Source organism: Lottia gigantea, assembly GCF_000327385.1.
Source record: "Lottia gigantea unplaced genomic scaffold LOTGIsca_19, whole genome shotgun sequence".
In the NCBI taxonomy this organism is placed as follows: Eukaryota; Metazoa; Mollusca; class Gastropoda; family Lottiidae; genus Lottia; species Lottia gigantea.
Genome location: NW_008708358.1, coordinates 3,348,167 through 3,361,413, shown reverse-complemented (window position 1 = coordinate 3,361,413; position 13,247 = coordinate 3,348,167). Strand labels below are relative to the sequence as shown.

General features: G+C 31.9%; 2 protein-coding genes across 2 annotated transcripts in view; one reads left to right on the top strand and one right to left on the bottom strand.

Moving 5' to 3' along the window:
* LOTGIDRAFT_114635 (hypothetical protein) overlaps positions 1-3,302 on the top strand; it is a gene marked incomplete at both ends in the record, with an annotated part of 13,815 nt that extends 10,513 nt beyond the window's left edge. Inside the window, 2 exons of the mRNA XM_009052864.1 lie at positions 2,825-2,942; positions 3,183-3,302. Coding sequence (XP_009051112.1) covers positions 2,825-2,942; positions 3,183-3,302 — 238 coding nt within the window. The remainder of the gene's footprint in view (positions 1-2,824; positions 2,943-3,182) is intronic.
* Positions 3,303-11,528: 8,226 nt separating this feature from the next.
* On the bottom strand, positions 11,529-12,569 carry LOTGIDRAFT_159233 (hypothetical protein; the record flags this gene model as incomplete). Its single annotated transcript, XM_009052863.1, has 1 exon — positions 11,529-12,569. The coding sequence occupies one exon, from the start codon at positions 12,567-12,569 to the stop codon at positions 11,529-11,531; it is 1,041 nt and encodes a 346-aa protein (XP_009051111.1).
* Positions 12,570-13,247: the final 678 nt, after the last annotated feature.

The window sequence follows — 13,247 nt, the reverse complement described above, 5'->3', positions numbered from 1 at the left end:
TTATTTGTTCCTGATAGAATTTTGTTTTTNCACTGCACAATTTTCAATACAATAAATGACATTGCCACAAATTTATATAAAAATTTAACTCAATTTAAATCCAATTGAAAGCAATTCATTTCAATCAGAATGTTTTTTGGTCTGTAAATGGTTCAAGTGTGTTCTACATTAGGATATTACAGTAACGCAGCCCTCATTACGTAAAGTAATTGCCAATATCAATTTGTGTCATTTGGTTCTAAAGCCCTGTGGTATTTAACTAATGGCCTATAAAAATAGTTTCTATTGATGACTATACTATAGAGTGTATCAATCAGTACTAAGTGTTAGGTAAGATTGGATATTGGGTCATAAATACCTCGATTGGTCAGTGAATTCAAACATGGATACTTATCATTTTGTTACAAAATTTGATGCCTTAGTCGATAGGGTTTTAAAATTAACAAAGGTCCCACTTTCGGACGTACTTGCTGTGTTTTTGAAAAGGATTACAACTTATAGCGCCTTAAGACTGCTTGGCTGATAGGGGTTTAACACTGACATGGCAACTGACTCTCTAAAAGACTCAAAATTATTTTTTCTCCCTTGAGGATTCGAATCATTGATGCCTTACAATGCAACTCAATACTGACTGAACTAGTCTATCCTATTGTCACACAAGATTATAAAGACAATATCGTATTGCAAAGTTCTTTTGTAGTTTCTTTTACATGAAATTTGTAATTGAAAATTATATATATATATATATATAAGTAATACGCACTTCAGATGAAAGTGAAAGTTAAATTGTAAAAAAAACAAAATGATATTACTTATAGGTAGACAGTTTTAAAAACCTATATCTACAGCAAGCTATATACAAGATCTTAGATAGATTTCAAATGATTTCACTTGTGAGTTGTCAGTAGACTGCCAGCAAGCTATATACAAAATCTTAGATAGATTTCAAATGATTTCACTTGTTAGTTGACGGTAGACTGCCAGCAAGTTATATACAAAATCTTAGATAGATTTCACTTGTTAGTTGTCAGTAGACTGCCAGCAAGCTATATACAAAATCTTAGATAGATTTCAAATGATTTCACTTGTTAGTTGACGGTAGACTGCCAGCAAGCTTTATACAAAATCTTAGATAGATTTCAAATGATTTCACTTGTTAGTTGTCAGTAGACTGCCAGCAAGTTACATTCAAGATCTTAGATAGATTTCAAATGATTTCACTTGTTAGTTGTCAGTAGACTGCCAGCAAGCTATATACAAAATCTTAGATAGATTTCAAATGATTTCACTTGTTAGTTGTCGGTAGACTGCCAGCAAGCTATATACAAAATCTTAGATAGATTTCAAATGATTTCACTTGTTAGTTGTCGGTAGACTGCCAGCAAGTTATATACAAAATCTTAGATAGATTTCAAATGATTTCACTTGTTAGTTGTCGGTAGACTGCCAGCAAGCTATATACAAAATCTTAGATAGATTTCAAATGATTTCACTTGTTAGTTGTCAGTAGACTGCCAGCAAGTTATATACAAAATCTTAGATTTCAAATGATTTCACTTGTTAGTTGTCAGTAGACTGCCAGCAAGCTATATACAAAATCTTAGATAGATTTCACTTGTTAGTTGTCGGTAGACTGCCAGCAAGTTATATACAAAATCTTAGATAGATTTCAAATGATTTCACTTGTTAGTTGACGGTAGACTGCCAGCAAGTTATATACAAAATCTTAGATAGATTTCAAATGATTTCACTTGTGAGTTGTCAGTAGACTGCCAGCAAGTTATATACAAAATCTTAGATAGATTTCAAATGATTTCACTTGTTAGTTGTCGGTAGACTGCCAGCAAGTTATATACAAAATCTTAGATAGATTTCAAATGATTTCACTTGTGAGTTGTCGGTAGACTGCCAGCAAGTTATATTCAAAATCTTAGATAGATTTCAAATGATTTCACTTGTTAGTTGTCAGTAGACTGCCAGCAAGCTATATACAAAATCTTAGATAGATTTCAAATGATTTCACTTGTTAGTTGTCAGTAGACTGCTTTGAATTGAGTTGTAAAAACTAGAATTGCCTGAAGTCAAAATCTAATTGAACAGTTAAAAATGAAGGAAGCTAGTAATAAGAGACCTACTGGCAGATTGCCTTAGTTTTTTTCAATGATATTTCTTGGCTTGTAAGATTATACTGCTAGTAGGGGATTTCTAGTTGATTTAAGTCTTTGAACACTGAAACAAGATTCTTTTCTTCTCTAATTAGTATGAAGTTAATATTTTTCAACCAAGGTTTAAAATATTGCTGTGTATTCTGGAAAGGATGTTAGTGCCAGGATTACCCAGGTTCTTAACACCTGCTTACACTGTTTCCACTTTCGAGGATATCTTAGCGCTAAGATTGTTTCGAGAAAACAGATACAGTAATCTGATTGGATCAAAAAACTAAATTTGAAAAACCAATTTAGTAATTAACCAATCAGATAAGTAAAGTTTCCAGAAAAGGGCCCACGGGTTGTTTTTTTGGCTTACAAGGTTTAACTGAAATGTTATTCACAGATTTATGTTGCTATTGTTTTTCCTGTTAATCTTTTTAAATTGCATAATATAATAACCTTTATATATTGTTTATTTAGTCTAGTAAGACCTATTGAAATTTGAATTTTGCCTCAAAGTGTTGCCAAAATAAAATAACTATTATTATTATTATTATTTGTGTATTTTACAAAAGGTAATAGCACCACGGAGCAGTATTATTTACTGGATTGAAGGTGCTCTGCTAAGCATTATATTATAATTATATTATTATTATTATTTTTTTTTTTGACAGAACCCGGTGGGGCAATAATCCCTATACAAGGGGCTCATATAGTTTTCTAGCTATTGGTGCTCGTCAGAAAGATATAATGACATTACAAGAACCACTTACTGCCGGTGATGATGAAAAGGTAGGTAACTCTTAATATTAACGAGCTCTTCAATAACCAATTGTCTCCGGTAAGATATGACTTCTATGGTTTGATAATCTATATTATATGTTATATAATCATGTGAAGAATTTAAGTGGGATAAGGGAACAAGCAAAAAGTGCTGAAAATGCCATTCTAATTACGGTCTATATTGTCAAGAGCTAATAATAAAAAAAAATTATTATACTGGATCATTATGAAATTAATTTACACTTTCAGCCGCGAGTTTTATTTGCCGGTGAAGCTACCCATACAACATTTTATTCTACTACCCATGGTGCACTACTAACAGGATATCGCGAGGCTCAACGTATTGTTAAGATGTATACAGATCAGTAGAACTAGAGAATTAATTAAATAATCATTTATTTTTATTCTTAATTATGTTCATTGATGAGTCGGCACCACAGGGCTTTGAGAATTGGATGCATTCGGAATCCACAGGGACTTGAGGACTGAATGCATGGACAGACTATGCATGCAAAGACTAGAGAAGTCAGTATATGTTTTCCAAATGGAAACTAGGTGATTTAAAAGAGACAATGAATGCAGCCTTGTGGACCCTCTAGAGTGAAAAGAACTGAGCAAATGAGAGGCATTAGGTGAAGGAGATTTTATATTCGAGAAGTGTACGATTTTAATATAAAAAGTGCATTTATTTTATCTTTAGACATTCAATGTCCAGAGAGAGTTATTGCCCTTGGGGCTGATTCATCAATGTATTATAGTTTTATGTTATATTAAGAAAGTGTATAATAGAAATATAAGTACTAGATAAAAATATCCAATATTTTGCTGATCTTTGGATATTTTTCTTGCCAAGTCATTTAGATGTCTTACAATTCAAGGGAATTAACTCCACTCACAAATTAAGGGAATTAACTCCAACCCACAACGACTTACTCAAGTCCCATAACCCATTGCGCTTATTCGATTTTGATTTTATTCCTTATTTTTTGTGTTTTAAATATTTATTTAACGCACAACATAATGGTAATAATATACTATTGTTAACAAGGCTAGAAATAGTTTGTCACCCCTCAACCCTGTAATGAACTCTTCTGCACATGCACTCAATATGATGCAGTAGAGTATGTTTGGAATAGTTCATTTGTTGAAACGGGTGTTTTTGCTAAATATATTATTTCCAGCCTTGGATGTTATGCATGAGAATTTATCATTTTATAATGCATTTTATTTTGTTTTAGGGTAGGTGTTCAAATCAAAATGGTTTGTTTCATTGTTTTTCATCGGTTCTTACAATTACCCAATTAAAACCAAGCTTTTAATCTTATGCGTTATGATTTTATCTGGTAAAAGATTTTGAACTCACTAAGGTTTTAACAAAATTTTAACACTTTTCTGTATGATCTTTTTTTAGATTTGTACACTTAGTAAAAGGAGCTTTTATAATGGGTCAAGAACTATGCCAGTGTTTCTCTCAAACTTTGCCCTAAAAATATTTATTAAAAATTTGAACACAGATAACGGCCCACTTAGTCTATTATGCCTATGACTGTATACCATTTATTTGTAGTAAGCTATCCCTAGAATCCTTCAACAAACTAAGAACTGACTAATAAGTGTAAATCCCTCAATGATGAAACCTCATATCCAAGCCTTATTTCATAATGTATTAGTATAATTTGATAATTAATGAAAGTATGAGCATTGAAATGAACTTTAAAATACTTTAATTTGGAATATAACTTAGTATAAATATCTGTCCAAGTACATCTTTTAGCTACTGCTTTTAAATTCAAGGTTATTGAAAAATGTTCAGTGAATACGGTAGTGGAAGGTAAGATTTAACTAAAGTATTGGTGTTAAATTGGACTGAATCTAGTTTTTTCTACATTTACCATCAATTTAACACAATACTTAAGGCAAAAGGCACATTATAGTTTCCAGTTTACACCCTGGTAACAATGCAAACTTGAACCCTGCTTTGGATATTTAAAAGAGTTTTAGCACTAGACTCTGATGTATCCGAACAAGTTGTATCCACATTAAAAGCTAGTTTAAAGTTTATTATAAATGTCTAATGAATGTTTGTAGTCTTGAGTTATATTATAAAATGTATTTAGGTATATGTATTAATGTATGTAGATTGTTATCATAAACTGAACCTCCTTATTTCTTAAATATTGGAAAATTTTCATTTTTCTTGTAATATCTCAATAAATAATAATTATCATACTTATTTGAAATATATCAATTAAAATTAATACTACATCGTCTTCATTAGTCTAATCAGATTTCAGATAAGATATAAAACTTCATTATTTTTTACAAAACTGCCATTACTAGCATTTTAATAAGGTACTAAAACTCTGTTTGAATTTATAAAATTTTGCATAGAAAGCATAAAGGAAATCCTACAAAAACTGTCTATACAATCTATACAAGTGTGTATTTCTTTGCAAGATGAAATTATGCAAAGATTTGAAAGGAAGTTTCTTAGCAACTTGAAGCATTTCACTTTCATGCCTGATGTCTGTGGTTCCTGTAAATTCCAAAACACAGAATAAAATTATGATCTTTCAATAGAGAACATTTAATCCAAAGATGCAAATTGGCAATTATTATCAAGCAAATATAAAACATAAAAGTCCCTGATGCACAAACAATGACTAGAAAAAAAATATATTTTGTATCCTTTGAAATGGTTCTGTGATCTATTAGATTCGATTCTGGTACATGTTTGTAAGAAAAGAAGGATTAGACAACTTGCAATACTATATTCAACTTGGATGATACATGATGCACAATATTTAACTAAGCCTTATTGTTTCTGTAGAAAACTTTGTTTTATTTCTGTAGATTTTATGTAAAATAGAGACTTTGTCCGAATGTTTTAGCTCTTGTTTTCACTTGTTCATTTCTAATTTTGGCCGATTGATACTAAATTCAGTAAAGTTTTTGGAAAGTGAAAACAGGAGGTATATAATGATCTTATAGTATTAGGTGTTATAGTTTAGATGTATGTAATAAATGTTATTATTTACTGGACAGCCTATTTTTATAGTAGGGTTATAGATAGTGTAACTGTCATTATTTCCCATACAAATCTATACTAGATATCATCGTCTGATAACCTAACAACCCTTGATCTTTCTTGGACTATTCTGCATGTGCATATTAAAACAAAACAGATAGAAGTTTAGTATATGCCTTGACTTTGTATGTTAATGGAACAGATCATTAGATGGGTTGAATACATTTCAAAGCTGAACTTATAATATTTTCTGATTCAAATAGAATGTGTGACATTTCAAGTAAATATATCTATAAAAGGCAACACCATGAAACTGTATTTGAATCAGATAATAAATTTAAGTGAATTAATTATATAACAACATATCAGCATTGCTATCCTTATTAGATAAATTGTCTTGGTGGAAATTTGTTAAACTGGGGGCTATTTAAATATTAAGTAGGTCAAAGGTAATCATGCACATGCATTTTGATGTTTTCAAACTAACAGGAACAGTCTACTATTTTCAGAGGTGTTACCACTTAGTATCTAAGACTGATTCTTGTATTCTTAGAAACGAATGTGCTTGAATACTTAGACAAACAAAATGCACACACAGCCTCTCTCTTACTAAGGGAAGATTTTCATTCAATTCTATCCAAGATGGTTGATGTTTTTCACCTTGATGGTTAGTGAAGTTGACTCTTTTCTCACCATGAAGACTAATTCTATTTAAGGATATTTTTATACTGGTGATACCAATATCTTTCTCTTAAAGTAACCAGCCTGCTTGACATAGATTGGTTCTAAAAACAAAATTTCTCCTGATCACATTGATCACTTGATTTTGAAGGGGCTGGGATCACAAGGGTCTTGTTTTTTGACTGGTGTAATAAACTGAGGCTCTAGGCACTAAGATTCTTGAAAGTTTGGATTCCAAAATTCCATATGATGATGCTGCTGTTTGGCACCTTTTCCCTTATTGCAGACTGAATAAGACTGCCTTGTTTAGCCCAGTTAAAATCAATGCCCTGCATTTTGGAATATCAAGGCCCACAGGCAACAGGCTGGTTATAAAGTGATACTCAAATGAACTCCAAGTAGGTCCTAATATTCCTTAGGAACCTTCTTCCACTTACACTGGTGATGTACATCCTTGAAGTCCTGTTTGTTTCAAACCCTAATCCAAAACGGTTAAATATGGTTTTATTATAGTTTGTACAGTAAGGGTTTGTATTGGTGTTTGAAACAAACAGTATAGTAGGTCAAATGTATTTATGCACATCCATGGTCTTTGAGCTTGACTAGTCCACTTTATTTTGAGGTTGTATAGGTAGTAATGAACACTATATAAGCCTGACTTGTAAGCATAGCTTGTATGGATTCAACTTTCACCTCGAAACAAAATAGACTGGTCCTATTCATTGTTTGAAATGCCTTAGGATGTTAATAATTATTTTGACCCAACTATACATATTAAATCTAAAAGTATTTTGTATTGTGTATAATCATTAGACTAGTTATTTATGTATATAATCATCCTATAGTCTCTCATTCTTAGTATGTTCTATCAAATAGTTAATATATATTACTGTATTTAAAACATAAGATATATGGCTATACTACTTCTAAATTTATTATACTGCGTTTCAAAATACATACAGATAACATCATCAAGGAACACCATATCTTAGTGTTTTAGTGTAACCTTCCTAGTTCTATATATATATATTCAATTTGAAGTAGATGAGTGCCCTAGGTTACAATCCTCTGAAAAGGGGCAAGTTTGTGGACTCTGTAACCCAAAAATTGTCCCTCACCCTTACTTAGCCTTGGTCTAAAACTTGTTGACCCTTATTTAGTACCTTTCTTATTTCTATGTACCAAACTGAGGATTTGAGCAGTAAGTTAGTCTTGGTCCTCAAACTATCTGGCTCTTACTTAGTATCTAATAGATAGGATTGACAGTTTTGGGCTAGTGTAGAATCAGAAGTTAATTTTCCCTGTATTCCCTGTGGGGAACTTGCTAACTAATTTGATTCAATAACATATGTATAATTTTCTTATTTTTTCATGCAATATCATGTAATATCATGTAATATCATGTAAGATAAGAGTGAGCAAAATTTGCATCACTGTCTATATTTTAAAAATGTCTCTATTCAAGTTGAACCCTGTCAGCTAGGCACTTTGGTGATACTGTATATTTGTGAGTATAAAGCTCAGGTTTTACCCCAACAAGGTCTTGCAAAACTAGGGGAAGACAGTTCTAGTATCAAGGCTTCACGTTGACCCACAAACCTAATAACTGACTTTAAAAAATCCAAGTTAATGTATTAAAATAACAAGAAATGTTTTCAATGTATAATTTGAATTTTAAAACAGTAGCCATTGAAACCATCTCATTAAAATACAGTTGTTGTATTATCTTTCATTTATACTTTATAAAACATGTCAATCTGTACTTTTAGATTCTATTCTACAATACCCTTGAACCATTTCAATTTTACTTATTAATATAGCCCGATAACTCTAGCTTTAACCATTGCCTCTGATTTATGATTAATGTGATCAATATAGGGCCAGTGTTTTGGGACTATCATAATTGTTCAGGCTTTCTACTGTTTCTGAATGCATTTGAAATTTTAAACTGTTGATGTTTATAAGGAACACTGGAAACAATTTACACCATTCCAATTTTCAGTCAGACGTCTGTTGTTCCTGAAATTCCACTAAGATTAAATTTGATGAAGTCACTATTACAAAATCTGCTTATATTTTATAAAGCCCTTTGCAATAATGCTGTCATTAAAGGACTAGTTTGAGTGGAATTGCAGGAACCACAGATGTCTGATTGAAAAAGTGGAATGATGCAAATCGAGGCTAACAATGTCCCCTATACACATAAAAAATTTAAAAACCTCTTTACAATCTCTTTTAAGATTTGTTCATAATGCATATATGGAGTTTCATATTACTTATTGTCATTAAAAACAGATGATTATATGAGTAAAAATTAAGTATGAATTTGTTAACCTTTTTCTCTCATGAGATATTTTTTGAATCCTAATGGGGGTAGAAAGATAGCAGATTGAAATTTTAATGTATTTTTCGTTTTGGTATGTCATTATGCATAAATTCACTTTATTTAGATTAACCATTTGGTTGAATTCAGTAGATTTCTATATATTATAAAATATTTATGAGATATCATATCCCTAATTTTGTAAAATATTAAATAAGATATATCAAATGTTATTATAATTTATCTGTAGAGGATTAAATATTACATGTTATATAAATAATTAATATATAAGGGATACTGTCATCTAAATATTTGCTTCATCAGCTGATAGATTTTAACCCCAGCTATCTGTGTGCCTTTTCAGAATCAAATTCTGATGATTGGTTTATCTACAATTTTTGACAAATTCGAACTGATGACAGTACAAAAGCTTCAAAGCTATGTAGATATTTCAGATACAGAAAGTTGTAATTGAGCTTTCTGAAATTAAGGCAAATATTTAGATAACTTGATTATTTAAGTCATTTTGTTTCAAAAGTTCTTTAAGGCATTAATTGTGATAATGCAAGATCTTTCTAAACATAATGGTATATAATGGAACTCATTTGATATCACAGTTTGATTATCCAAATGCCTTAAACCTCATCATAATATCTTCAACATTTATTCAATTCTTATATTCATTGTAACAACATTGTATTAATACCTCTATTAATGTACATTGTTACATAACCTTCACATGTTAAGGTCAATACAGAGGCGTTTGATGTGAAGATGCCTCTTTCATTTGGTGAAATTGCCTTGATTTCAGAAATGCCTCTGTTAACTACATAGCTTATGTGGCTATTACATTAACAACAGAGGCATGATACAATAGAGGCATTGTAAGATTTAATGCCTTGGTGTTATATTATTATAAATGTAATGCCACCATTACATAATTGCCCCAGAATATTAAGGTATTACTATATTCAATACTTATTTATGCCACCATTACATAATTTCTCCGTATTAAGGTATTGCTAAGCCCCCCCCCCTCTATTAGATGTTATAGTCTACTGTACTCTGTATCATAATTTATTGTCAACTACGTTGTATTTTGGGATGAGTGAATTCAATAAAGTTTCAACTATACTGTGTTTTTGATCAGCATTGGTATGACAAGATTTCAAAAGTTAGACCATATACGTTGGTGGTATAGGTCAACATGCGTTTTTGATGAACCTTGAGAATGCTTAGGGTTAGTTATGTTGACTAGGGGTTGGAGGTGACTTGGGCGAATGTCAATTTAGCACCAAAATTCTTCATAAGCCAGATCGGTAGCTTTACTTTAGAACACAAAACTGAATAACTCAACAGTCTGTGAAGCGTAGCCTAGCGTTCGATCGTAATCCGTTAATAAGTGCACGATATATACAGACTAGACTAACACAATTTTTATATTTTTCTGCATTAATGTATTGCCGAAGGATCATCATTTTTTTATATTTATGTAACGACATATCTTTTGACCCAATTTATGATCAAAACCTTCAAAATTTTTACATCGATTTAGGTGTACTAGTTATACTTAGATTTCGAACTTAGACACGTGCATCCCCACCCGGATACAGACGTATAATATCTGAGTTTATATTTGTCTGTGTAGAAAAAAAAAGGCATCGCCTTGGGGAATGTTGTTATATGCCTTATATAACAATTGATCATCGTAAAGATATATCACAGTTCAGTGCAGATGTACCCCTTTCAACAGTCGAAAACCTGATGATGGTGACTTTTCTGGATTCTGAAAGAGAAGTTAGCTGATAATTGCCATTACAAGTAACAGACAAAAAGATTTGAACAGCTACCCATCAGAGACATGGTATGCCCATCGAGTTTGATATTTTTAGGAGCTCGGTATCGATTTACTGGTAATGAGATGTATGGGAGAGAACTCTTGTTTTGATGACTTCAGACAACATTTATGTTATCGGTTTTATAAAAATACTTCATACCCACGGGGCACATTTAAACCATAAAATAATCTATGCGGATTTGAATTAAAAGCATCCAAAGGGTGTATGAAGATCGAGTTATTGAGCTGAAATAACAATTGAATGTATATTTTTGTGTCAGGACAAAACTTAATAATACTCATTTTAACTCGGCAACAATACTTTTATTGGACAACAGATTTAGGAAAAGAAAGGCCCGTGCCTTAAGCTGCGTTTAGACAGCCACAAAATATCCGGGCCTAGTCCAGAGTACGGTTCACTTCAAGCTCGCTAATATTTATGGATGTGTAAACGCGGCTTTAGATCCGAGGCGTTTTGTGTACTTTTTTCAGCGTCTGAGAATGCTAACGCCATGTTATTTCTTACTTTTATTAAAACAATTCATACATAAATTAAATAAATAGTTATTCATGAAACAAAAACAAAGTTATCGACTATTATTATGTCCCTAATCAGTTTAAATTGTTGAATCGTTTCACTACGATGAGAAAATCATCTGTATGAATTAGGCCACGCAATAGTTCATAAATCTCCAACGATTCGTCAAGAGTCGTTTTATATGCTTGTTATTGGGAACAAACCATGTGGCAATTACAAGTACAGTTTCCTCGTGAAATCGAATTGTCTGCAATGGAAATATTTTCCATAATATGATAGTCTTTAGATGGTAAAATATCTTCTGTTCTCGGCTGATAATTTATTGGTCTAATTTGAGTAAATGGATAGTCTTGTGTTTCAAATTCACACTGAAAAGGAACCACTTTGATCTCGTTATTATCGGTTTTCATCATGGGCAATAACGTTGGACAATACTCCGCTGAGCTATTGTCATGTGAAATTGGTTTCGATCTTTTTCTCTGAAGATATTCTAGAAATTCCTCCGGACTTAATTCATTTAGCGCAAATACGTTGATAATATTTTCTATGGCTCTTTTATTTTCTTCAAATCCCCCTTTTCTCAAGGTCTCGTCTTGCTCTTCAGTCTCCATCTCAGATATTTCAATCTTTTTGTTTTCTTTTCCACTGATAAGAGATGGTCGTTCATGAATTTTGTAGGCTTTCTTTTCATCAAACTTTATTTTCTTTGGACTTTTCTCTGTAGTCTTATCGACTTGTTTATTGTAGGGAATAAACCCTCGCCTTGTCATTATTCCAGGTTCTTTCGTATGTAAATCAATCTCATCGTCTGAATTGTCGAAATCTTCTCGATAGCTCTTGAATAGAGGATTAGGATTCGTTTTACGACTTGATTTTGACTTGCAGAAAGATTTCCTTCTTGTCAGAACTTCACATAAAATTTCTGGGTTGCCTCTTACAAATGACGGATGGGAGAACTCAAACACTGATCCCTCATGATTCCAATCAAAACCATATTCTCGAAACAGACGTCTAATGTTGGCGAAATCTGGAATCTGTAGAAATCCAGGGTAGCAATCCATGACAACATCAGCAAAACCCTCTTCATCAACAAAAACGCTGGTTCCATTTTCATTCCAGCGAATCAAATAATCATCGGAGGCAACTTCATACAACTTTTCGGGGAATCTATCAGTTTTTACGGCATTCGAAAAGCCAAATCTGAACTTGGGTGCTAATGTTTTTGGCATTTTCTGTGTTTTCAGAAACTGGAGAGTATTACAAACTGTTGAACTTCGTCTGCTTCCAGGCAAAACAAATTAAAAATGCCGCGCGGCGAAATTTGACAGTTGTGTAAACATCAAATTACGTCATCAATTTGTGTGTTGACGTTATAACTAGGCCAATAAAGGAACAGAACTCGGTGTGCACAAAATTGGTGGCATTTTATATAATGTTCTTTAGATTAATTAAAGAAAATTGATAGGCCTATAATAAAGAATGGAAATTGATAAATTCTCTGTCCATGAACTGAATAGGGTAGATAAAGGATCCTTTTATAGGCCCTAAAATAAATGAAATGGAATTTTACGTCTTTATGAAGCCACACGGTTTAAATTTAATCTTATTTGATTTTTTTTTAATCATTTTAAAGTTTTATCTAGTGCTATAATTATTGATCAATCCAAGGTACGAAATTTGATTATGACGTTTCCAACTCAACGTCTTTAGAGCATTGTTTAGATTTTTACTGAAAAGTCACGCTGCAATTTACAGAGAAAAATACTTTGTTGTCTTTTTGAACATTCGTTAAGAAAAAGATGACAATTTTGTAAGTATTCTTTCAGTTCTTTAATGCCCTTTCCTTCAATTCGTTTCCTATTGTACAGTTTTAGAAAATTATAAGCAAATGAAGTGGGCTTAACCTG